Source organism: Sphaeramia orbicularis, chromosome 13 (assembly GCF_902148855.1).
Source record: "Sphaeramia orbicularis chromosome 13, fSphaOr1.1, whole genome shotgun sequence".
NCBI lineage: Eukaryota > Metazoa > Chordata > Actinopteri > Kurtiformes > Apogonidae > Sphaeramia > Sphaeramia orbicularis.
In genome coordinates, this window is record NC_043969.1 from 30,250,352 (window position 1) to 30,277,492 (window position 27,141).

At 39.9% G+C, this 27,141-nt stretch overlaps 2 protein-coding genes across 2 annotated transcripts in view; both read left to right on the plus strand.

The window, feature by feature from the left end:
* Positions 1–3,510: 3,510 nt before the first annotated feature.
* On the plus strand, positions 3,511–7,161 carry LOC115431830 (extracellular calcium-sensing receptor-like). Its single transcript, XM_030152483.1, has 9 exons — positions 3,511–3,674; positions 3,907–4,201; positions 4,325–4,411; positions 4,507–4,776; positions 4,971–5,183; positions 5,261–5,536; positions 5,725–5,952; positions 6,039–6,162; positions 6,248–7,161. Exons 1-9 carry the CDS (start codon positions 3,565–3,567, stop codon positions 7,159–7,161), a joined length of 2,517 nt encoding a protein of 838 aa, XP_030008343.1. The 5' UTR covers positions 3,511–3,564.
* A 1,910-nt stretch (positions 7,162–9,071) lies between these two features.
* Positions 9,072–27,141, plus strand: part of LOC115431117 (extracellular calcium-sensing receptor-like) — a 41,526-nt gene continuing 23,456 nt past the window's right edge. Inside the window, exons 1-10 of the mRNA XM_030151357.1 lie at positions 9,072–9,078; positions 9,244–9,397; positions 9,622–9,916; positions 10,035–10,121; positions 10,232–10,501; positions 10,876–11,082; positions 11,164–11,439; positions 11,707–11,934; positions 12,011–12,134; positions 12,211–12,404. Of these exons, the coding sequence (XP_030007217.1) occupies positions 9,072–9,078; positions 9,244–9,397; positions 9,622–9,916; positions 10,035–10,121; positions 10,232–10,501; positions 10,876–11,082; positions 11,164–11,439; positions 11,707–11,934; positions 12,011–12,134; positions 12,211–12,404 (1,842 nt within the window). The remainder of the gene's footprint in view (positions 9,079–9,243; positions 9,398–9,621; positions 9,917–10,034; positions 10,122–10,231; positions 10,502–10,875; positions 11,083–11,163; positions 11,440–11,706; positions 11,935–12,010; positions 12,135–12,210; positions 12,405–27,141) is intronic.

Here is a 27,141-nt window from a genome sequence, read left to right on the forward strand (position 1 = left end):
AACTTTTTAAGAATATATGAAAAAAAAAAAGCTGAAAATCACTCCTCATCACATTGAAGTCTGCCGAAATATCTTCAGCAAATATGAACAGAGTATGGAGAGAGACTGTGAGGAAGATTTTTGATTCCCCACTATTCTATTTGCTGGATCACTTTAGAAAGACTCCACAGCAGGTGATCGGTCAGAATCACTTTATTTGTCTGGCCACCATCAGATCCTTACAGCTGTCTGTTGCATGTGAGTGGTCTACATAGACAAACAGAAATGTGAATTAAACAAATGCACATAACCAAACAATATTTCCAACAGGATTACTGCCACATCTTAAGAAAATGCTGAACTAAGGCACATCATAACAGCAGATTTAACTAAATACTACAACAGCAATACCACACTGCCATCTAGCGTGAATAATAATAACGGCAGTCACCTATCACCTGACCCGAATGATCACACACTGAGCATGCCTCTTTAACATGTACAACCGTTAGCAGTTAGTATACGCGGCACACAACACGGCATGGAAACGGCATGAAAACATGAGAAAACACTGAACTAATCATGGCTCTTGACTTATGTTACCTTACACAAACAATACCGTAACACTGTTTTTCTCACTCACTTGTAATGGACGCACTCGCAACAGATGACAGCAGGACGAGTAGCAAATACGTCTCACTCGGTGGTCAGACTGCTAACAATGTCATAGACCTACATCCAATATGAGTTCTGATTGGTCAATAAGCTGTGCTGAGCGAGGCGTAGAACAAGTGAGGAGAGAGAGCCAGTCAAACACACAGCTCAACATCGTCACCAGGGGCAGCCTTTTTCACAGAGACCATCATGATGTCATTTTTCATCTTACACATTTCCACATTCTCATCCTTCTTTTTTGTGTTCAAACATGCATTTGCCCTAATGGACACCTTATGGACACAAAATATTTATGCATTTGCATTTTCACTATCAGTGAGTGATGACTTGGTTTTTACGGTGGCTGACAAGGGCCAAACACACTGCAACAGCCCAATGTGTCTCAAGCCCCTTTTCCACAGCACTTCTGTTCCAGGAATATTTTGCCTTTATTCCAGAGCGACGTCTGTGTAATTGAAATGGTGGGATCATTTGGTCCCACTTTCATCGCAGCTTTGTAACACCTCTGGAGGTAGTAACAGAGCCATGGTAAAGGATGAATCATGATTCCGGAACGCTATGTGAAAGGAACACCTCTCACTCCACAACCAAGGTGTGACGTTTTGATGGCATATTGCATGTGCGACCCCCCCACCGGGGGGATTTAAAAATCAATGCGGGCAATGTATAGTAAACAAACATTAACGGCACCAGAAAGATGTCGAACTGGGGAGATACCAAGATCCCTGAGCTGTTGTCACTTCGGGCGAAGGACTCTATCCATGCTACGGAATGGGGAAAGGTGGGCCGACTTTGGAGAGGTTCGCTAAAACCACTATGCTTGGGGTATTTCCGACGCGCTAGTTATATGTCACATCATACGCTGCACTGCGTCACCGCCTCTTTGATTCCGGAATGCAGGTCCGCTGTGTAAAAGTCCAGCCTGTCTCACCTCTGTTACTCCTTTGGCTTGGCTGTGGAAATCAGTCACTGGTGGAAAAAAGGTGGGAACAGCATCTCACCTTTTTTCCGGGATCTCTGTGTAAAAGTGGCTTCAGTTAGAGAAAACTACTGCAAGTACAGAAATTATGCAAATTTACAAACTCAAACACAAGTCTGGGTGTTTTACTAGATTGTGATCTTAGCTTTGAGCCATACATAAGGTCTGTTACCAAAACTGGTTTTTATCATTTTAAAAAATATTGCCAGAGTACGACCGTTTCTCTCTCGAGCCAGAGCAGAAACTTTGATACATGCATTTGTCACAAGTGAAATTGATTATTCTAACGCTCTCCTTTCTGGTCTTCCTAAGAAGACCATTGCATCGCTGCAGCTGCTCCAGAACTCTGCAGCCCGACTGCTGACGAGGACCAGAAAGAGAGAGCATATGACACCAGTGCTCAGGTCTCTGCACTGGCTCCCTGTGAGCTTCAGGATCGATTTAAAAGTGCTTTTATTGGTTTTTAAAACTCTTAATGGTCTTAGCCCTATTTATTTATCTGATTTGCTTTTAACATATGAGCCCTCTCGGACCCTCAGGTCCTCAAGTAGTAATCTCTTAACTGTTCTTAGAGTCCACACTAAGACTCATGGTGAGGCCTCATTCAGCTTTTATGGCCCCAAATTATGGAACAGCCTACCTGAGGACCTGAGGTCCGCTGCGAGTGTTCATATTTTTAAAAGTAAACTCAAAACTTATCTTTTTAGGCTAGTTTTTAATTAAACCCTTACTGTAAACTTTATTTTGTTGCTTGTATTTTTATTCGCAACCGTGGGAAAGTGGGGGGTTTTGCTGTGAAGCACTTTGTGCTACATGTGCCATGTATGAAAAGTGCTATAGAAATAAAGTTTGACTGATTGATGATGAAGTCAAAACGAGGTACAAAAAGAGGAACATGGTGCAAGTGAAAAAATGCACCACAAAAAACAAAAACAAATGCATACTCATCAAATGTGCCGCAGATAGAGAAACAATGCAAAGCACAAAACAATGCCAGCCAAGAAAACATCTGTAAACAAAAAATGCTGCATAACCAGTCACCACAACAGAAGTGCTCCAAACTTTCAGGGGGCGCTCTCAGTGGAACGGTTCAATGGAGAGACACACAGGATGAAGAGAGAGACAGAGAACAGCTGACTGACAGTATTTCAAACTACAGCAAGAACAAATTGAAGTTACAGTGTAGCACCATGTGACTTTTATTTGATTATATCTGACACCAGTATGTTGTCTATAAATATATCACTGTACAATGCTGGCCATTTGCAGGTTTGGAGCACTTCCGTTTCAGTGACTGGTTACGTAGTGTTTTTGTGCTTTGCATCGTTTCACTATTTGCAGAGCATTTGATGATTATGCATTTCTTTTTGTGTCTTGCAGCGCATTTTTCATTGGCACCACGTTCTTCTTTTTGTACCTCATTTAGACTTGTGTTTGTGAATTTGCATTGTTTCTGTACTTGTAGCTGCTTTCTCCAACTGAGACACATTGGACCGTTACAGTGTATTTGGCCCTTGATGGCCACCGTAGATATTCTTGCAGTGAAACACAAATTTAGACCTCCACTTAAAATTTAGGTGACAGACAGTTTCATGGCATGTTCTTACTGATTATTTCTGCTTCAATAAATTAAATGTACTTGAATTGAAGTGGAAATATTAAGCCCTGCCCCTGCTTCTGCTCCAGCCCTGATGGGTAGTATGAAAGAATAAACACCACCGATAGTCAATAAAAGTGGCTGACATAAACAGTTAAACAGGCACTCCAACCTTCTAAATGCCTGGGTTAAGAGCATGACAAGGAGACGTGTCATGCGGGACTTTGTAAATATCAACTTTATGTTTTTACTCTTGTCTTCCTACTTTTCTCCCTTTGTGTTTTCCACAGTTTCCTCCTCCTGCCATTTACAGGGACAGTTTCACCTAAATGGAATGCACAAAACTGGAGATGTGATTCTAGGGGGCTTGTTTGAAGTTCACTTTTTCTCTGTGTTTCCTGATTTGTCATTTACAGTTCAGCCTCAACAGATCATCTGCCATGGGTAAGACTGGTATAGAAATTGTAAAAAGCTTTGAGTGCATGTGGAAAGATCAGTGACATGTAATGAAGATTTTCTTTATCAGATCTTACATTAATTGTAACCTGGTTTGTTTTTAAATTAAAGTAGTATAATAATACCTTCCATTAACTGGTTGAAAAACATATCTTTGCATTTGCTTTGACAATGTATTTTTATAAAGTATTATGTAATCACAGAGGTATTTTTGTGCTAGGTTTGATGTTCTAGGATTCAGGCAGGCCCAGACTATGGCCTTTGCTATTGATGAGATCAACAGAAACAACGAACTACTGCCTAATGTGGCTCTGGGATATAGTCTGTATGATAACTGTGTCGAACTAGGAGTTGGTTTTCGTGCTGCATTATCATTAGTCAGCGGTCAAGAGAAGCAGTTTGTGTTAGATGACACATGTGTGGGAATCCCTCCAGTCCTGGGGATAGTGGGTGATTCTTCTTCCACACGTTCTATTGCCATCTCCAGTGTGGTAGGTTTGTACCGAGTGCCTATGGTAAGTTTTTTCCTTTTAATCAACACAACCAACACTTTTCATTACCTATTCATTTGCAGTTAATGAATGATCGTGTGTAAAAAAATAAATAAATAAATAAAAATAAAAATCTCTATTTTCCAGGTGAGTTATTTTGCAACATGTTCCTGTTTGAGTGACCAGGAAAAGTTTCCATCCTTCTTTCGGACAATTCCAAGTGACGCCTTTCAGGTGAGAACACAAATAAAAGACCTGTGAAGGAAAAACTGTGAAGTGTTTTACATTTTTTCCAGTATATGTACTCATTGTAATTTGTATTTATTCAGGTGAGTGCTATGATTCAGATTCTTAAACACTTCAGCTGGGCGTGGGCAGGTCTGCTGGTCAGTGATGATGACTATGGACTCCATGCTGCCCGGTCTTTCCAAGTGGATCTTGCCCAGTCTGGTGTGGGTTGTCTAGCCTACTTAGAGGTTTTACCCTGGGGAGAGAATCCATCTGAACTTAAGAGGATTGTGAATGTTATGAGAAAGTCAACGGCTCACGTGGTCATTGCTTTTGCACATGAATCCAACATGATTGACCTTATGGAGGAGGTAATTTTTGATACAACTTCATGTATGAAGGAAAAAGAAATAGGAATCAAAACTGTAAAAAAAAAAAAAAAAAAAACATGTTGATAATATTTTTAAGTTGCACTTTCTGTGTCCAGCCCTTGTGTGCATATAAACTATACAGTAAATCGTAGATGAGGGCTGCAACATGACTAATTGACACACACATTATACAGGTGATGAGGCAGAATGTGACTGGTCTTCAGTGGATGGCCAGTGAAGCCTGGGCATCAGCCACTGTGTTACAGACTCCACGCCTCATGCCATATCTGGGTGGTACACTGGGTATTGCCATCCGCAGAGGAGAGATACCAGGACTCAAGGAGTTTTTGTTACAAATACAACCTAACCAGGATTTATTCAACAGTTATGAAAATAATATGGTTAGAGTTTGACCTTGCATTGTTCATTTTTAGTAAGAATGATACATTTCCATTGTCTTTCACACATATTGACAATGTTTCAGGTAACTCAGTTTTGGGAACACACATTTCAGTGTAAGTTTGCACCACCTCCAGTAGGTTGGGTAGAAGCTGGAGGAACACTGTGCACTGGACGAGAAGATCTAGAGAAAGTGGAAACAGAGTTTTTGGATATTACGAACCTTAGACCAGAGTATAATGTGTACAAGGCTGTGTATGCTCTGGCCTATGCCCTCGATGACATGCTGCGCTGTGAACCAGGTAAAGGACCTTTCAGAGGGAACAGCTGTGCCAGTTTACAAAGACTGGAGCCATGGCAGGTATGACATCACTGTTTACATTACTTTTTTAATTTGTATTTTTCCACTTAATTTTGTTTTGACTAAGAACACTTGTTTATATCCACATCTATGATAATGTGAATGTGTTTCATAACGATTGTACAGAAAACCAGATGTAAGTATGAAAAGTGTGACAATTCCATTGTCCCCCACTCATTTGTTTGCAGCTTGTACATTATTTGCAAAAGGTGAACTTCACCACATCGTTTGGTGATCAGGTATCATTTGATGAAAATGGCGATGCCCTGCCAATCTATGACATCATGAACTGGTTGTGGCTTCCTGATGGACGGACAGAGGTTCAGACTGTGGGAGAAGTTAAGAAATCGGCCTTCAAAGGGGAAGAACTCTTACTGGATGAAGATAAAATCTTCTGGAACTTTGAATCCACAAAGGTCTGTCATCTCAGTACTAATTAAAATGTGTCGGACTAACATCATTTCTGTTGGTTGACAATGATATAATCAGATGTTTGTTCCAGCCTCCCCGGTCTGTGTGCAGTGACAGCTGCCCTCCTGGTACTCGCATGGCCAGAAAGAAGGGGCAACCAGAGTGTTGTTTTGACTGCATCCTGTGTTCAGATGGAAAAATCAGCAATAAGAGTGGTGAGAGTTTTTTTTCTTTTGATAAATAATAAAGTTTGGAGACAAAATAAAAACTCACGTTTCAATAATATTTGTACCCTCTCAGACTCCATAGAGTGCACCAGTTGTCCAGAGGATTTCTGGTCCAGTCCCCAGCGTGACCACTGTGTTCCTAAGAAAACTGAGTTCCTCTCCTACCATGAGCCTCTGGGTATCTGCTTGACCACTGCATCATTACTGGGTGCAATTATATGTGCTGCAGTCCTGGGGATTTTCATTCATCATCGCAAAACACCAATAGTACGAGCCAATAACTCAGAGCTGAGTTTCCATCTTCTGGTGTCTCTTAAACTGTGCTTCCTGTGTTCACTGTTGTTCATTGGTCGTCCCAGACTATGGACATGTCAACTGAGACATGCAGCGTTTGGGATCAGCTTTGTGCTTTGTGTCTCATGTATTCTGGTGAAAACCGTGGTGGTTCTGGCTGTATTTAAGGCCTCAAAACCAGGAGGTGGAGCCAGTCTCAAGTGGTTTGGTCCTCTACAGCAGAGAGGCACCGTTTTAGCTCTTACATCTGTCCAAGCAGCAATCTGCACAGCTTGGCTTGTCTCTGCATCTCCAGCTCCACATAAAAACACTGAATATCATAATGACAAAATAGTTTATGAGTGTGTAGTTGGGTCCACAGTTGGTTTTGCAGTGTTACTGGGTTATATTGGTTTTCTGGCTATTCTCAGCTTCCTGTTAGCATTTATGGCAAGGAATCTTCCCGACAACTTCAATGAGGCCAAACTCATTACTTTCAGTATGTTGATCTTCTGTGCTGTGTGGGTGGCCTTTGTCCCTGCTTATGTCAGCTCTCCAGGTAAATATACAGATGCAGTGGAGGTGTTTGCCATCCTGGCCTCCAGTTTTGGCCTTTTGGTTGCACTATTCGGACCCAAATGTTACATAATCCTGCTGAAACCAGAGAGAAACACGAAGAAAGTGATCATGGGCAGAGGCACCAACAATTCATGAATCAGAGCAAATAATACTTTATATTTTCTAGTCTCTCTTTGTCTTATTACATTACATTTTTTCGTCCTTTAATTCCAATCCAGTTCAATCCAACTTTGTTCCTAAAGCACATTAAAAACCATACAGTTGGCCTAAGTGCTGTACACAAACAAAACACATAAAAGTTAGAACACATGTAGGACCGAGAATAGAACCCTTAGGCATGTGACTGGGGATACAGTGGACTCAGCAGCTCCAACATGGACACACAAACTTCTGTCTGTTAAGTAGGACCTAAACCACTATAAAGCACCACACTAGATGCTCACCCAGGTCTCCAGGCGTGACAGGAGGACCTTATGATCCTCTGGATTGAGGCCAGCGTTAGGTCAACGGAACCAAAACGACTGACCAGAGTCTGTGTCCAAAAGAACACTACAAGAATGTGGCGTGGTGAATGTGGTGTATTGTTATTGATAAATTATGAAATCAGACTTGCAATAATCAAAACTGTTAAACCCTTTAACTTGTAATAAGTGTAATAAACCATCAAAATAACAAATTAAAAGAGAGTACAGTTTTCCGTCTTTGCTACTTTGTTGCCTTTACTTGTAACTGATAAATTAATCTTAAATCACTTGGTCAGTATAATATTTTCTTTATTGGGTGCTATTTACATCTTCACCCTGCTTTTGTTACAAGGTTCTTTTCTCCACTTGAAAGGACTTGTTAAATGATGGGTTTCACAAAAAGACACAGCGGCAATGAGCCTCAGTTGTTTTAATACAGTAAAGATGAGGCTCAATGCCCAATAAGTTTATTCTGCAGTTATAAAAGTGTCTGAATGTCAATAAGATAAGACAATAAGTTTAGAGGTCTCTTCAGAAACTATGTTTAGTTTCAGGAGGGGTACATCAACTGTAGCAGTCTCTGTTGGATCTAACTTGTATTCATTTTCATGCAGCCAGGGTCAAGAGACAGAATGTCATCAAGATGGATTAAATTTTAATCAGACAGATGCAGAGAATCAGTTAAAAATAGACTGGGTAGCACATCACCCATTGTATCAGTGAAGTTCTTCCCTCTAGTGGACAATATAATAAACTAAATAAATACATGACTGTGTTCTACTTTTGGATTGCCCTAATCATGTTCATTGTGTTGTGTGTTTTTGTGGTCAAAGATATTTTCAGCAGATTTCAAATTGCCAGTAATACCGAAGAGGAGTAACATGGTGGTGCAGTAGATAGCACTGACGCTTCACAACAAGAAGGTTCTGGGTTTGATTCCAACCAGGGACCTTTCTGTGTCAAGTTTGCATGTTCCCCCCGTGTTTGTGTGGGTTCTTTTTGTGTTCTCCAACTTCCTCCCACCATCCAAAGACATGCACTGATAGGTTAACTGGTCAACCTAAAATTGCTTATAGGTGTGAATGTGAGAGTGATTGGTTGTTTGTCTGTATATGTTGGCCCTGCAATGACCTGGTGACTTGTCAGGGTGTACCCATGAGTAGCTGGGATAGGCTCCAGCACCCCCATGACCTTAGTGAGGATAAAGCAGGTTCAGAGGATGAACAAATTAATGAATGAATAATATCAGAGAACACTTTTACTTTACAAGGTGAATTGGGATTACGGTAGAAAGTGAGGAATGCTGTTGCATCAAATAAAGATTTAACTCATCTGTGTGAAAATATATACTAACTGAACCAATAAAAGCAGGATTTGACAAAAATACCTAATAATTGTGAATAATTGCTGAATGTATCAGCAATCACACAGTAATTACTCATAAGCCAACTTACTAACATTGCATTAATTGGAAACTTAATATGGGATAGAAAGTTTTATGACATGTTGTTGGTGAAATCACTGTGTAGGAAATTAACTGTATTTTTTTTTTACCTTGCCTCTATTTCTGTCCTGGCCCCGATGGGTGGTGTGAGTGATAAAACAATGCTGCTAGTCAATAAAAGGGTTGACACAACAAAAAAGTGAAATGACTCGACTTCAACCAGAGGGAGAGTCATGTGGATATTTTTACATTTCAACTTGATGTTTTTACTCTTCTCTTCCTATTTCTCTACCACTGTGTTTTCTACAGTTTCTCCCTCATGCAATTTACAGGGACAGTTTCATCTAAATGGGATGCACAAAACTGGGGATGTGGTACTAGGTGGCCTGTTTGAAGTCCATTTTTTCTCTGTGTTTCCTGATTTGTCATTTACATCTCAACCTCAACAGCTCACCTGCCATGGGTAAGTGTGTTATAGAAAATGTGGAAAACTTTAAGTGAGAAAAGCAATTATTGAAGATTTTCAGATCTCTTTCTTTTCATATTGAATGTAACCCAGTTTTGTTTTTAAATTAAAGTAGTATAACAATTCTTTCTATTAACTGATTACAAAACATATCTTTGCATTTGCTATGATAATGTATTTTTGTGAAGTATTATGTAATCACAGAGGTATTTTTGTGCTAGGTTTGATGTTCTAGGATTCAGGCAGGCCCAGACTATGGCCTTTGCTATTGATGAGATCAACAGAAACTACGACCTGCTGCCTAACGTGACTCTGGGATATAGTCTGTATGATAACTGCGTTGAACTAGGAGTGGCATTTCGTGCTGCATTATCATTAGTCAGCGGTCAAGAGAAGCAGTTTGTGTTAGATGACACATGTGTGGGAATCCCTCCAGTCCTGGGGATAGTGGGTGATTCTTCCTCCACAAATTCTATTGCCATCTCCAATGTTTTAGGTTTGTACAGAGTGCCTATGGTAAGTTGGATGTTGTATGATCTATAATACAACTTATTAGCTCTAAGTAATTTCTTTTGTAAATACAAAGCAAATTAATGAGTAAAGATGAGTGTTTTTAAAATGTGTATTTTCCTAGGTGAGTTATTTTGCAACATGTTCCTGTTTGAGTGACCGACAAATGTTTCCATCCTTCTTTAGGACGATTCCAAGTGATGCTTTCCAGGTGAAAATGCATGACAGTGCTTCTAAAAATGCAATCAGAAGAAAAACCATGCAGTGGCATTTGTGTTTTCGAGGCTATATTGTCTTATCCCTCTGCTGTGTATTAACCAGGTCCGTGCAATGCTTCAGATTCTTAAACACTTCAGCTGGACGTGGGCAGGTCTGCTGGTCAGTGATGATGACTATGGACTCCATGCTGCCCGGTCTTTCCAAGTGGATCTGGCTGAGACTGGTGCAGGTTGTCTGGCCTATTTAGAAGTTTTGCCCAAGTCCAACAACCCAGCTGAATTCAGGAGGATTGTGAATGTTATGAGAAAATCAACAGCTCGTGTGGTCATTGTATTTGCACAGGAGAGCCGTGTGATTCATCTTATGGAAGAGGTAGACTTTGAATTAAAAAAGAATTCACCAATATGATGTGAACAATATTAATACTGACGTGTTATTTTCTGATTTAGAACTTGTAATACGCAATTCATTTAAAAGTAATATTACTTTATGGTTCGTTATATTTCATTGCTAAGTGAAGTACCCATTAGGTGAAATGTGTATGCTACTATGTACTACTTTACATACTGTACATACACATTGTAATGCTACTGAAAGAATCACAAATTACACAAGTGGTGAACCATCCCTGCAACACTTCTAAGGACAGAAAACAAAACATTAGACCAATTATCCTCCAATGTTGAATATAACTGGAGATTTGATAGTGTGTAATTTTCTTTTCTCTTTTATTTTGCTGTGAACAGGTGATAAGGCAGAATGTGACTGGTCTTCAGTGGATGGCCAGTGAAGCCTGGACAGCAGCTACTGTGCTCCAGACTCCCCGCCTTATGCCATATCTGGGTGGGACCCTGTGCATTTCCATCCGCCGAGGTGAACTGCCAGGACTAAGTGACTTCTTGTTACAGACAAGTCCTGCCCAGGACTTCAACACCAGCTATGGAAATAATATGGTGAGACTTGTCAATCTCATATCATGTTTGCAAAAATCTAAATGTGGTTATTGTCGGTCACACTTACTCAATATATTTTAGGTGAGGCAATTTTGGGAACACACATTTCAGTGTAAGTTTGCACCACCTCCAGTAGGTTGGGTAGAAACTGGAGGAACACTGTGCACTGGAAAAGAAGATCTAGTGAAAGTGGAAACAGAATTTTTTGATCTGTCTAACTTAAGGGCAGAGTATAATGTGTACAAGGCAGTGTATGCTCTGGCATATGCCCTCAATAACATGTTGCGCTGTGAACCAGGTAACGGACCTTTCAGAGGGAACAGCTGTGCCAGCTTACAAAGACTGGAACCATGGCAGGTATTCTGTTTATGGTAAAACATATTTCATTTTAATGCATTACAGCACTTATTAAGAAAATTAATAAATACCAATTAAAATCAATTATTTTGATTCTATCTTGTTAGAGCAATATGTTGTGACTAAGAACAAGTATTTACAGTGATATCAAAGCTTATTTATGGAAGTGTTTTTGTCTGATTTTTGTAAGGTTAGTTTGCTGTACAATAAAAAAACATGTGATGGATTAATGTGATAATTACATTGTCACTTTTCTAATGTTTGCAGCTTGTACATTATTTACAAAAGGTGAACTTCACCACTTCATTTGGTGATCAGGTATCATTTGACAAGAATGGCGATGCCCTACCAATCTATGACATCATGAACTGGTTGTGGCTTCCTGATGGACGGACAAAGGTTCAGACTGTGGGAGAAGTGAAGAAATCAGCCTTCAAAGGGGAAGAACTCAGACTTGATGAAGACAAAATCTTTTGGAACTTTGAATCCAAAAAGGTCTGTGCTGTGTTCCCATTGTTTACCCAAATTAATAGTAGATAGAGGTAACAATGATATGATATGTTTGTTCCAGCCTCCCCGCTCAGTGTGCAGTGAGAAATGCCCTCCAGGTACTCGCAGGGCCAGAAGAAAAGGGGAACCAGAGTGTTGCTTTGATTGTATTCTTTGCTCTGAGGGACAGTTTAGCAATGAGACCGGTGGGTATTTTCTTAAAATTCTACAGTTTTGAGACAAAGTAAATGTAAATTTCAAAAATGCCCATATTTTCTTCAGACTCCATGGAGTGCACCAGTTGTCCAGAGGATTTCTGGTCCAGTCCTCAGCGTGACCACTGTGTTCCTAAGAAAACTGAGTTCCTCTCCTACCATGAGCCTCTGGGTATCTGCTTGACCACTGCATCATTACTGGGTAAATTTATATGTGCTGCAGTCCTGGGAATTTTCATTTATCATCGCAAAACACCAATAGTACGAGCCAATAACTCAGAGCTGAGTTTCCATCTTCTGGTGTCTCTTAAACTGTGCTTCCTGTGTTCACTGTTGTTCATCGGTCGTCCCAGACTATGGACATGCCAGCTGAGACATGCAGTGTTTGGGATCAGCTTTGTGCTTTGTGTCTCATGTATTCTGGTGAAAACCGTGGTGGTTCTGGCTGTATTTAAGGCCTCAAAACCAGGAGGTGGAGCCAGTCTCAAGTGGTTTGGTCCTCTACAGCAGAGAGGCACCGTTTTAGCTCTTACATCTGTCCAAGCAGCAATCTGCACAGCTTGGCTTGTCTCTGCATCTCCAGCTCCACATAAAAACACTGAATATCACAATGACAAAATAGTTTATGAGTGTGTAGTTGGGTCCACAGTTGGTTTTGCAGTGTTACTGGGTTATATTGGTTTTCTGGCTATTCTCAGCTTCCTGTTAGCATTTATGGCAAGGAATCTTCCCGACAACTTCAATGAGGCCAAACTCATCACTTTCAGTATGTTGATCTTCTGTGCTGTGTGGGTGGCCTTTGTCCCTGCTTATATTAACTCTCCTGGTAAATATGCAGATGCAGTGGAGGTGTTTGCCATCCTGGCCTCCAGTTTTGGTCTCTTAGTTGCGCTGTTTGGACCCAAATGTTATATAATCCTGTTAAAACCAGAGAGAAACACAAAGAAAGCCATCATGGGTAGAGGCATTGTAACATAATCTATTATCTATTATTATCAGACAGATGGTGTTCTTCTCATACAGTTTTAACACACACCACAACTGTATATACATATAAAGAATAGTTTACTGTAACCTGAAAACTATCACTTCTTCTGCGTCTTCATAATTAAATGATTAAAGAGACTGTAGGACGGAGTATGTTCTGAAGATGTTCTGAAAAAATAATATTATAATAGTGGTAATGATGCATTAAGTAGTAAGTAAGTAAGTAAAATTTATTTATAGAGCACTTTTCACAGACAGAGTCACAAAGTGCTTTATCAATTCAAATCAGAATCAAGTCAAGTTTACACAGACCCAGACAGAATCCTCCAGGAGCAAACACTTGTGACTGGTGACAGTGGCGAGGAAAAACTTCCCTTTAACAGCAGAAACCTCGAGCAGACCCAGACTCCTGAAGGATGGCCGTCTGCCTCGACCAGTTGGGGTTAAAGAGAGAGAGTAAAGGAGGAGAAAAGAGAGAGCGATAGAGATATAGAGAGACTGGGGGAGGGGGGTGGGGGGGAGAGACACATGGAGTACTTTGTGATGAATACATAGAGTGTAATCAGTTTGTGGTGGCCCTGGGTCAGGTGGGAAACTAAAAAGCCTTTTTGAACAGGAAGGTTTTGAGGTGTTTTTTGAAGCTCTCTACAGAGTCCATGGACCGTAGGTGTGAAGGCAGGTCATTCCATAGACGTGGTGCCACAGCTTTAAAAGACCTGTCACCGCGTGTGCTAAAACAGGTGCGTGGAACCATCAGCAGGTGCTGTTCTGAAGACCTCAGGCTACGAGTCAAGTTGTAGAGCTGGATCAGGGAAGCAATGTATGCAGGGGCCTGGCCATGTAGAGCCCGGAAAGTTAGCACAAGAATTTTGAAATGAAAACGATATAAAAGAGGGAGCCAGTGGAGAGATTTAAGAATGGGAGTGATGTGGGTTCTCCTGTTTGTGCGGGTCAGAAGCCTTGCAGCAGAGTTCTGGACAAACTGTAGACGGGCCAGCTCCTTCTTGTTTAAGCATATGAACAGGCTGTTACAGTAGTCTAAGTGAGAAGACACAAAAGCGTGAACGATCGTCTCAAGCTCATTGATGGACCACCATTACTAATGTTTGCAATAATAAAATATAGTTGACTATGTGACATGCTATATTGTCTGTTTTTTTTGCCTCTGTGATAACCTGCTCTGCCCTGTTCTTTGTATTGTTTCGCTGGACAACCATTGAACTCATAACATTAGCACTGGGGTCGCATGTACACATTAAATCATTTTACCATGTGAGCATAAAATGCACATATTTTGATATTTTATTTGTCAGTGAATACATGTATTATAATTAAAACACTAACATAGACAAGAATCACATATCAGTGGTTTAAATTATGTGAACATTAATAGTTCCACTTAATAAATTATGGGCAGGAAGGGACAGACAGAGTTAGGTTTTTCTTATTTATACAAACTCAAAACAATGACTAGTTGTAATCAAAGCTAAAGTATTTACAATGTTGATATTTGTTACCGTCCCATCAAATGTTTCTTAGTGTTTTTCTCAGGCCTCAAAAGAATAATGAAACATTTTGGGGCAAAGATACAGTACAATAAACCGTAACTGGAGGCCAGGATTGCAAAAATTTCTACAGCAACTGAATATTTCCCAGGAGAGCTAACATAAGCAGGGACAAAGGCCACCCAAACAGCACAAAATATCAGCATGCTGAAAGTGATCAGTTTGGCCTCATTGAAGTTGTCAGGGAGTTTCCTGGCAAGAAAAGCCAACAGGAGACTGATGCAGGCCAGCAGACCGATGTAGCCCAGAACCAAGGATAAGCCCACCACAGAGGCCATAGCACACTCCAGAGTGACCTTTGACCCTTGGATACCCAAATTATGTTGAGGCATGGGTGGGCTGAGAGACAACCATATGGTGCAGATGATGACCTACATAAAAGAGGAATTGTTCAAATGTATTTCAGTTCATGTGAAATTACATGTATACAATGCACAATGCACTCCTCACTTGTAAGCAGGTAAGTAGGCAGACACTTCCTCGTTGTTGGCTTGGTCCAAACCATTTTATTAAAACTTCAGCACCAGGCCGGGCTGAACGGAAGGCTGCCAGAACCACAATGGTTTTTATTTGGAGGCAGGACAAACAGAGTACAAAGCTGATCCCAAAGGCTGCCTGCTGGAACCGACAAGACCAGACTGATGGACGACCAATGAACACCAGAGAACACAGGAAGCAGAGCTTCAGCGACAGAAGAAGAAGGAAACTCAGCTCTGAGTTGTTGGCTCGGACCTAACAATGAAAATTTAAGTGAAAAGTTACGTGGGGTGGAGTGGCTGTGATTTCAGTAACACTACTCTCAGATCTATTAACAGTCTAATGGGAACATGTCATATAAAAATGGAAGAAATGAAAAATGAGTGTAATACCAAATCTGAAGTTACTATGTTCAGTACTGAAGTCAGGAAAGGGCAAAATTAAAACTGATAGATACTGAGATACTGTTATGTAGCATTTGGGTGATTTTTTTTTTTTTTCTCGAGCAATAGCGCTCATTATCCACATGGGGGCATAAGTACAATAGTAAAACAGTTTTGTTTGCATTAGCTGTCTTACCAGTGGTGTCTGACGGTAACACAGAAACACCACAAACACAACTGCTGTCACCACTGCACCAGACACAGCTGCTGTGGTCAGAGTAATGCCCAGGGTTTCATTAAAGGACAGAAAGTCTATTTGGACAGGGATGCAAGCCGTTCTTTTTGCATTAGACCAGAACTCAAATGGACAACGTTCACATTGGAGAGAATCTTGAAAGAGAAAAACAAGAGAAAAAATACAAAGTTAAACAGAGTCGGCAAAACTGGAAGCCAAAATATATGGATAATTTGTGTCATTTTCCTCACCTGTTATATTACTAATTTCTCCTTCTCCACATGGAATACAGTCAAAGCAGCAAACAGGTTCTCCTTTCCTGTTGGCCTTTCGGGTACCTGGGGGACAGCTCTTACTGCACACTGAGACAGGAACCTGAAAAATAAACCAAGTACAAACCATATTGTCCTCAGAATATGTATAAATGAGTAAATATTTCACTGAAGAATGTATTGTTTTTTTCATTTATTGTTGTTAAACTCTGTTATTCTTCATAATACCTCATTGGATCCTGTGCTCCACTGGATAGCTGAATCATTTAAATGGATGTCAAACCCGTCCACACGACCAATCAAAACCATTTTTAGTGGACCCTCAGGGGTTTTTTGCCAGTTGATGAGATCATACTTTGCTGGAATGTCAGCCCCTTGGAAGTTAAATATTTCACCTTGTGGTGTGATGAAGTTCACTTTGTTTAAATGCTGCAAAAGCTGTAAAAGCAAAGCATAAAATCATGAATCTTCTCAGACTCTAAAAGATGGACCCTACATGCAAAACTAGAGATATATTTTGGGGGAAATATTTTCTTTAAGATTTGCCACCTCATGTTAAAACACACTGTAAAGAAAGTGCTTTCCAGTGTTATTTTACCTCTCTGGGTTTGATGTGTTTTGCAGAGGAGCAGGTGGAGCTGTTGTTTGTAGGACTGTCTCTGTTTGGGCAGGAGAGAAGGCTGTGAAGGGCGTGAGCTGCTGCATAAACAGCAAGATACACATTATATGTCCCCCTTAACTGAGATGTATCAGTAAAGACATTCTGCACATCCTCCAGAGACTCTGTCCCAGTGCAGGGTGGTAGAGAAGATTTTTGAAGGGACCTTTTAACAGGAGATGAAGTCGAAACATTTAATACATAGTCAAACCAGGATTTAAGTGGAGACAATGAATATGAAATGAGAGATGTTTTGTAAGATTGTGTAGCTCCAGGACTACATCCAAACTCTTTTTCCCAGAATTCCCTTAAAAATGCATCATTCGGGCGATGATATGGATTCAAACGTCTGAGATAATTTCCAAATCCAGGTATTGTTGAACTTCTAATTGCCACACCAACAACACCACTTGCTACTTTGGAGGCAGCAAGATTTTGGAGGAGATTTCCACTGGTGCTCCAGGCCTCACTGGCCAGAAACTGTCTGTCAGTCACCTAATAAAAAGACAAAAAACACAAAACAAAATGAGAACAATACAGGCTTTATGTTAACAACATAAAGTATTTGACATCAATTTTTTTTGTTTGGTATAATTATTACAAAACTTAAATTTATTTCTCACATTTAATGAGTGGACTCAAAGAGAGACGATCATTGAAGACAGAATAAGATGCAAAATTAAATGTGATTATTTAATACACTTGTATAGATAATTTCTTACATTTAACTTGTCCAGTTGCACAAACAGCTCCCTCACATCCGTGTACCAAGTAAAGATCAGAATCACCTTTGCAGCTGAGGCTTGAATTGTGAGAGCTGATTTTCTGGCATCTCTCACAATTTTTTCTCTCCGGAGAGTTTCTACAAATGCCAGACAAACACCTGCCCCCTGAGTCTCCTCCTGAAACACCTGACACACCCAAGCAAAAAATTACATGGGTAAGGAGTGTGGGAAATATCTGATCATGTGTTTGTGTCAATATCACAAATAACTACATTTATTCTGAACGTGTTATATATAAAATGTAAACACACCTTTATTGCTGTATGGCCATAATTATTATTTGCTACTACTGCTCCAATCCAAGTCCAGTTAAAGCGTACGACAAGTTGTGCAATGGCCCGGGCTTGATAGATATCGCTTGGGATGGTCCTGAAGAAGTTAGGAAACTGACGCCTATCACTTAAACAGGGGCAGCTGGATAGGTAGCTGATCTGAAAGAAAAACACAAAAAAGGGTATATTTTTAATAGAATTTCCATTACCTTGATTTTCAATCAAGATATATTTTCCTTCATCCCTAAATGCTGTTTAGCCAAGAGAAAGCATTTAATGGCATTGTATATAAGACAGAGGCACAATGTATTGAGTATAAAACAACACTAGCTCTATTTATACAGTCACGGAAAAAGATATTAGACCATCAAAAGTTATCAAAAACAATGGTTATGCTATAAAGCACTAACTCCTGTGTGTATCATGTGACTAAAACAGGCAGAAAAGAAAACATGGAATGCCTAAAAGCACTGTTTTTGGTGGTACAATGCCATCGCTATTGATGTAAGAACTTAAATGATTTTTGTTATTATAAGAAAACCATGGCAAATGGTCAGATATCAGCTCTGAAATTAAACTCTCATGAGCTATTTTTGTTGTTATCATTATATTTGTCCAGACAAATGTACCTTTAGTTGTACCAGGCATTAAAATGAACAAGAAATTGAAGAAAACATGGGGTGGTCTAATAATTTTTTCTGCGACTGTATTTAATTCAACCATTCTGTATTTCTGTTCCCTTACAAAAGGTACAGAGAGTGGTCCCAAAACTCGAGAAAGTATCTGGCTCATTGTAGATGATGCACCACCAATGAAAATGGGAACAATCCCTGCTGGTGACATTGAAATAAGGAGTTAAAAATCACAATTTGGCATTATTGAGCCTGCTAGTTGTACAGATTATCATCACTTTGCATCAAAACACAGGCTTAGGTACATTTCCTCCCCTCAATTTCCTCTTCATATTCTTCAGAATCATTCACAGAGGCTGATGATTTACAACTGGTGCTGTCTCCTCCAATTAGCGATAGAGCTGCTTGGGTAGCCCATGGGTGTCTGCCACAACTGTCATGTATACGGTATCCCATAGTTACACCTGGTAGCAGAGTCTTGCTGCGATTTATTTCCTCCAATGCAAACACCATTGCATAAATATACTGTAATGGAGTTTGTTCTAAACTGTGGACAAGAAGGATTGAAATACCAAATCACAATCATATGAGAGTGTTACTCCAAAAATAGATGCAAAACATAAAATGGAAGATTCTTCATTTCTATTATACATTATTGATTGAAAAGAGTTCAGTTTATATCCTCACCCTGTGCAAGCTTTGTATTGCCGCAGCTGAGTGAAGTCGTTGTCTATAGTTGGGGGATGGTAATGAAGATTAAAAAGTCCACCAATAACTACATCTCCATCCTGAAATAGACCCTGATCACTCGTTGAACTCAACTTGTAGCAAGTCATGGTCTGAACACTCTGTGGTCCTGTTCGGAGTCCCATCTGTCTGCACTCCAGCCCCACAAGAAGCAGGGACAGAGCTGACATGGGCCACAGAGTAAAGAGCCAGAAAAAACAGGACATAGATGCAGCCGATCTGAACACTTAAGATAAACAGTCAATTATCCAGCTAGGTACTTATAGTTAATTATTGGCAAAGTGCAACTAGACAAGCAAAGCCACACATGCAACTTCTGCAATAAAAACGACACCTCTATTAATACATCAAAAGCAGTTCACTATTCAGCAATGTAACAGTTACTAAACTATAACACATATCTCCTCCTCCCCTGAACCGTTGACCTGTCGATGGGACTATTTAATAAGCCTGTGTGCAAGCAAGTAAACATGGTGACAAAGGCAAACAACCCTAAATTGCTCATCTCAAGAGTGATAGCAAAAAATAGTTTCAGAATTGCAAGTCATTAGTGTTGGATAGATGCTAGAGGTGCATGATATGTGTAGGGGCAGATCAGCGCAGCACTTCCACTGAATTTGTGTTCAAATTGGAAGTTTAGGTGCTGAAAAGGTTTGGTGTGAAACAGTTTCTACTGCGTGAGGAAATTGCAGAACATTATGATTCTCATTTTCATATACCACCTGTGGAGATCAATGTACTCTCAATGTAAAAAAAAAAAAAAAAAAAAAAAAAAAAAAGATAATGCATGGATAGGAGAAAAGTAAAACTGGGCACTGATATAACAATTGGCTTTTTGTGTTATTGGCCTAATGTTTTGTCAAATAGTTTAAAAACCATTGCAATTGTGTGTGGTCTGTCATCTCAATATGTCTTTGCATATGTAAAAATATACTTACTTCAATCCCGATGTGGTGACTTCTGTGTTTTCATCCAAATTGTGCGCAGAGTGCTAGAAACCTTCCTTGACAGGTTCCAAATAACACTGGCAAAACCTCTAAACCTATTTTACACATGCACTCTGGCACTAAACTTTCCAGCAGTCCAAAACTGAACTGCTGGTCTTCCCAGCTAAGCCAACCATACAGCAGGACATCTCCATCACTTTTGACTCCATACCTCTGGCTCCTACCAGTGTAGTACGTAACTTGGGAGTCATGATTGATAATCAGTTGACCTTCACGGATCACGTTGCCTCTGTCACCCGATCATGCCGTTTCACTCTGTTCAACCTAAGAAAGATCAGGCCATACCTAACCGAACAGGCCACCCAGCTCCTGGTGCAGACTATGGTTATCTCCCGTCTTGACTACTGCAATGCTCTTCTAACGGGCCTCCCAGCTTGTGTTGTCAAACCACTACAGATGGTCCAGAATGCAGCAGCGCGTCTGGTCTTCAATCAGCCTAAAAGGGCACATGTCACCCCCTTACTCATTGAGTTACACTGGCTACCCATAGCTGCCCGCATAAAATTCAAATCTTTAATCCTAGCCTACAAAATTCTCCGTGGGTCTGCTCCTGTCTACTTAGGTGCACTAATAAAAGCTTATGTCGCCCCACGACCACTCCGCTCGTCTGGGGAACGTAGTCTGGTGGTCCCCAGACCTTGTACAAGACAATCCAGGCTCTTTTCATGGGTCGTTCCACGTTGGTGGAACGCTCTACCAAGTGCTACAAGAACAGAGTCATCCCTGCCTATCTTCAAGAAGCTCCTGAAGACCCAGCTCTTCCGAGAGCACCTCCTGTCCTAGCACTTTCAAACATTCCATTTTAAATATTCTAAGGTTTTTCCCAGGACAACCACAGATTCTTTCACGATTATCTCTGGACCTGCTGCGGTGGTCCGGCCTCTTCCCTGCCCTCATCATCACCACTCACTTATCCTCAACCGCCTCCATGTGTCTCCCCCTACTCCCCCCTTCTCCCCCTCTCCCCCAGTCCCTATCTCTATCACTCTCTCTTTTTCCCCTTCTCTACTCTCTCTCTTTAACCCCAACTGGTCAAGGCAGACAGCCATCCTCCAGGAGTCTGGGTCTGCTCGAGGTTTCTGCTGTTAAAGGGAAGTTTTTCCTCACCACTGTCACCAGTCACAAGTGTTTGCTCCAGGAGGATTCTGTTGGGTTTCTGTAGAATTGACTTAGAGTCTGGTTTTGACCAACTCTATATATAAAATGTCAAGAGATAACTTTTTTGTGATCTGGCGCTATATAAATAAAATTTGATTGATTGAGTGATTTAATTGGTTTTCCCCTGTAAGTCGCTTTGGAAAAAAGCGTCTGCCAAATGCGTAAACATAAACATAAACATAAACTTCAAAGTTTAAGAAAATCAAGCTGATTGTTTGACAAATATCTAATGTGATTGTCATATAATTGAACGAAAACATAACCTTGAATGAGAAATATTTGGAAAAGAATGGTAAATTCAAAGGGAAATAAGTGACTTTGTTGCGGCCTGAAAGTGACAAACTGATGTGCATTTACAATAATATGAATTTGACAAGATAACACATGAAATATGTTGTTTTCATGCTGTCTGCAAAGAAATTGAAGCTAAATCAAATGTTAATATTGTTGTACTCTTCTTCAATTACCACTGCTTCATTGCTCTAAATGTTTGTTATTTAAGGATATTTAAGGATAAAATGCTTTCAAAATTAATGCTACAATGTAGGGATAAATTGGAAAAATAAACTATTGTTTTTAGTTTAGTTACACTTTGATTACTTCCTGTTGCAGCTGACCTGTGATCAGTGTTGAGCAGTGTTACTGTTACTGAGCAGTGCAAGCTTGTGCCAAAGTGTGTCAGTATTTATTTGTGCTTTTCATACTGCTGTAAAACATAACCATCACAAAATACTTAACAAAGTTAAATATTTAATAGACTCACGCCGCTCCTTGCAATGTTTAGTCTTTAAAAAAAAAACGATAAACTTTCATTTGTCTGTCTCACTTTCCCCCACTGTTGTATCTGTGTACGCTCATCCATTGGTAGCTGGAATAAGCTCCAGCAGTCCTGTGACTCTCCCGAGGACAAAACAGTTTGGAAAATGAATAAATTAATATTTTCAGACACTTCTCATTTGCTTGGTTTGGCATGCCAAAATGATAATAAGCACATACTGATGCAGTGATGATGCTGGATTGAGATGATCTGTGATCTGCATGGTTTCTCATTATGTTTGCAATCATTTTGGCTCACAAGAAATAGTTTTTGATATCATCTTCAGGTAGATGGGCAAATATTTTAAAATATGTTAGTTGTTATTTAGAACATTTGAATTTAATAAAGATTATAATGTAAATTGTGTCTCTTATCACACGTTTAAAGGCTCCCATTTATAAGCTGAAGACTGCTTCTGGGGTGTCCTATTGCAAAATGTATCTTGTAAATGAATTGTTGATCTTAACCGTTTGTAATAATTTTGTGATTGATTGATTGATTGATTGATTGATTGACTGATTGATAACATCTGGTGAAATTGCTAAAAAAGACATGTTGAGCTGATACCAACAGTGGAAAGCAGTATAAATAATGTATGTTTGATACCATCGCCACAAACAGAGACATATGCATCTGAAAGCACTTAAAGATGATGATGACATGACGCTAATGATGTAAGCAGTGCAGCTTATCTCATAAACTGACTAAATGTAAAGGAGGGTTGAGTACAATTATTTCTATGGAGCAAAAATATCTTTCTGAACTATCAAGAACAATCTGTCTTTTTTTGATACTTGCTATGCTATTGTGGATGAGTTTGAAATCTAAATGGCACGTGGACATAGAACACATTTTTGGTGGGCTTTTTTTTAGCTAATAATGTATGATAGAAGTTATGTTTTTCACAGGTGATATCTGTTTTTAATGGCCTTAATGGTTTTGAACATAATGTGATACTTGAATACAATGGTCTGGTATTGTTTGTATTATTTTTGTTGGTGCATCTAAAAAAATATGTCATTCATGCTGACAGTGAACGATGATGTTAATGGTTTTACTGGAAATCTCTGATTCATGAGAGTGAATCTGTGTACTTCCCCCATTGTATCATGTAAGAGCGGTGTGACGCAATGGCAGCATGAAAACCTCCAGTTCGAGGATCCATTTGTCCTTGGCTTTTTCTTTATATTGGACAAATAAGGAAAAATGCCACAGGTACAAGTTACTTTTTTAATATGTTTTTGTGGAGACATACAGGGTTTCATTACAATAATCATTTATGTAAACATGAGCAGAAGGTAGGCTTATTTTGGTTATTTATTAACTGAAAAATGTTGCAAAATTGCAGATTTCTATCTACTATAACAGAACTTGTCAGTCCACACCCAAAAGGCATACACTGCAAACAATCACAACACTGATACTGTGGTGTATTCCACAAAAAATGAATAGATACACACAATTATTGAAGAAATAAATTATATGCATGCGGAAAATTACAAGAATTACTTAGATCACATCAACAACTACTTTTAGCTGATATTGATAAGTCACAATATATGCAATGACATTATTAGATGTTTGTTTTACTACCTGGCCATCAGGTGTTTCTTAGTGTTTTTCTCAGGTCTCAAAAGAATGATAAAGCATTTTGGGGCAAATATGCAGAACAGTAAACCGTAACTAGAAGCAAGGATTGCAAAAATTTCTACAGCATTTGTATATTTCCCAGGAGAGCTAACATAAGCAGGGACAAAGGCCACCCAAACAGCACAAAATATCAGCATGCTGAAAGTGATCAGTTTGGCCTCATTGAAGTTGTCAGGGAGTTTCCTGGCAAGAAAAGCCAAGAGGAGGCAGGTGCAGGCCAGCAGACCGATGTAGCCCAGAACCAGAGAGAAGCCCACCACAGAGGCCATGGCACATTTTAGAGTGACCTTTAACCCTGGTACATCCAGGTCAGGTAGAGGCACGGGGGGGCTGAGGGACAACCAAATAATACATATAATAACCTGCATGAAAATAGAAATCGAGTTTAGCTGATGTGAAGTTTTCTAGGAATTAATACTTTTGCTATTAAACAAGTATATGTGTTACTCAACCTGTACACTGGTGAATACGCAGACACTTCCTCTCTGTTGACTCGGACCAAACCATTTCATCAATGATTGAGCGCCGGGCCGAGCTGAGCGGAAAGCTGCCAGAACCACAATGGTTTTTACTTGGAGACAGGAAACACAAAGTACAAAGCTGATCCCAAAGGCTGCCTGCTGGAACCGACAAGACCAGACTGATGGACGACCAATGAACACCAGAGAACACAGGAAACAGAGCTTCAGCGACAGAAGAAGAAGGAAACTCAGTTCTGAGTTGTTGGCTCGAACCTTGAAAAAGGAGTATGAGGATGTTCGTTATTGAAGACATTTTTCAAGATTACATTGCAATTTAAAATACTCCAACCCTTAACCCTTCTCTTCTTCCTTTTATGACCTCATTCATATTCCAAACCTCTGGAGGGTTATGGGGATGATGGAGCCTAATTCAGCTAGCATTGGAAGCCAGACTTCCGAAAAAGAACATTAGAGAACTGGTGAGAATAAACTCCATACAAAAGGACTGACACAGCTGCTGGATTTCAGCCTAAGCCCTTTTTACAACTCTGCTTATCACTGCACCACTTTCTGTGAAAAGTGCTATATAAATAAACTTTACTTACTTACTTATCACTTACTATCCCAGCAGTAAATGAATCTTTAATGTTATGCACACATTTACCACCTAAATATTACAGTTGAATCTAAATGAATACATACACTTAAACAATTGAAAACGTACCACTGGTGTTTGGTGGTGGTAAATGAAAACTGCAAATACAAGTGTTGTCACTAGGGCACCAGATATAGCTACTGTAGTCAAAGTAATGCCCAGCGTTTCATTAAAGGACAGGAAGTCTAGCTGGCGAGGGATGCAGGCATTTTGTCCAACATTGGACCAATGATCAGGCGGACAGCGCTGACAGTGGAGAGAACCTGGGTGAGGGAAACAATAACAAGGAAAGAGAGTAAAATGTAAAAGGAGAAAGTGGAGTTAAACTGAAAACACTATGCTCAATGTGTGTGTCTGAAATCATATTAATCCAGGTAGTAATTTCCTCACCACTTATGTTGCTTATTTCTCCTTCAGCGCAAGGAATACAATCAAAACAGCAAATAGGCTCCCCTTTCCTGTTGGCTTTTCGGGTCCCTGGAGGACAACTTTGGCTGCACACTGAAACAGGGACCTAAACAACAAACCAAGAATATTTCATTCCATGAAAATGTTGATTGTTGAATATTACGCTTGTGTAAACATACCTCATTGGATCCTGTGCTCCACTGAATGGCGGATTCATTTAGACGAATGTCGAACCCATCAACCTGACCAATCAAAACCAGCTTGAATGGACCCTCAGGGGTTTTCTGCCAATTGATGAGATCATATTTTGCTGGAATGTCGCCCCCTTGGAAGTAAAACATTTCACCCTGTGGTGTAGTGAAGTTAACATTATACAAATGCTGCAATACCTAAAAAAAAAAAAAAAAAAATGTTAGAAGAGAGGACTAAATATCTTTGCTTTAAACTCAGTTTTGAATGGTAAAGCATTTTTTGATGATTATAACTAATTTAACTACAAAAATTCTTCAGTGTATTTGTAAGCACAGATGATAAAACATATATAAGAGATTACAGATAGCAGATGAGACCAGTCTTATTTTACCTCTCTGGGTTTGATGTGTTTTGCAGAGGAGCAGGTGGAGCTGTTGTTTGTAGGACTGTCTCTGTTTGGGCAGGAGAGAAGGCTGTGAAGGGCATGAGCTGCTGCATAAACAGCAAGATACACATTATATGTCACCCTTAACTTAGATGTGTCAGTAAAATGATTCTGTACATTCTCAAGAGTCTCTGTCCCAGTGCAGGGTGGAAGGGAAGATTTTTTTTGAAGGAAACTTTAGCAGAAAATGTTGTAGACACATTTGATGAATAGTCAAACCATGATTTGAGAGGAGAAGATGAATGTGAAGAGAGAGAGGTTTTATGGGATTGTGTAGTTCCAGGACTACATCCAAACTCGTTTTCCCAGAATTCTCTCAAGAACACATTATCTGGACGATGAGATGGATTCAAAGTTTTCACGTAGGTTTCAAATCCAGGTATTGTTGAACTTCGAATGGCCACACCAACAACACCATTTGCTACTTTGGAGGCAGCAAGATTTTGGAGGAGATTCCCACTGGTGCTCCAGGCCTCACTGGCCAGAAACTGTCTGTCAGTCACCTAATAAAGAGGGGAAAAAACAGTGGCAACAACAATATAAACAATAATGAAGGTTTAATGTTAATAAAATAAGGTATAGGTCAATTTCTCACATTTAATGATTGTGCATAAATATGATCATTAAGATATAGAAGATGCAAAATTAAATGTGGTTATTTAATACACATTTAAATATATATATTTTTTTACATTTATCTTGTCCAGTTGCACGAACAGCTCCCTCACATCTGTGTACCAGGTAAAGATCAGAATCACCCTTGCAGTTGAGGCTTGAATTGTAAGAGCTGCTTCTCTGGCATCGTTCACAATATTTTCTCTTCTGAGAGTTTTCACAAATGCCAAACACACTCCTGCCCCCTGAGTCTCCTCCTGAAACACCTGACACACCCCGGTGACAGAAGCCAAAATATGAGGTGAATACCAAGAAATATAGAACTGCATGTCTGTAGTATTTTTGCACAAATTTCATACAAATGCTGTGAATACATTCTGGAATGTAATAGTAAGCACCTTTATTGCCACAAGGCCGTAATCATTGTTTGCTATCACTGCTCCAATCCAAGTCCATTTGAAGCGTATAGTTAGTTGTGCAATGGCCCGAGCTTGGTAAATATCACTGGGGATGGTTCTGAAGAAGTTTGGAAACTGACGCCTATCACTAAGACAGGGACAGCTGGACTGGTAGCTCA

Coding starts and splice junctions, on each gene's coding strand:
- LOC115431830 (XM_030152483.1), top strand. CDS start 3,565: ATGCACAAAACTGGAGATGTGATTCTAGGGGGCTTGTTTGAAGTTCAC. Junction 3,675..3,906: donor CAACAGATCATCTGCCATGG/GTAAGACTGGTA, acceptor TTTTTGTGCTAG/GTTTGATGTTCTAGGATTCA. Junction 4,412..4,506: donor TTCCAAGTGACGCCTTTCAG/GTGAGAACACAA, acceptor GTATTTATTCAG/GTGAGTGCTATGATTCAGAT.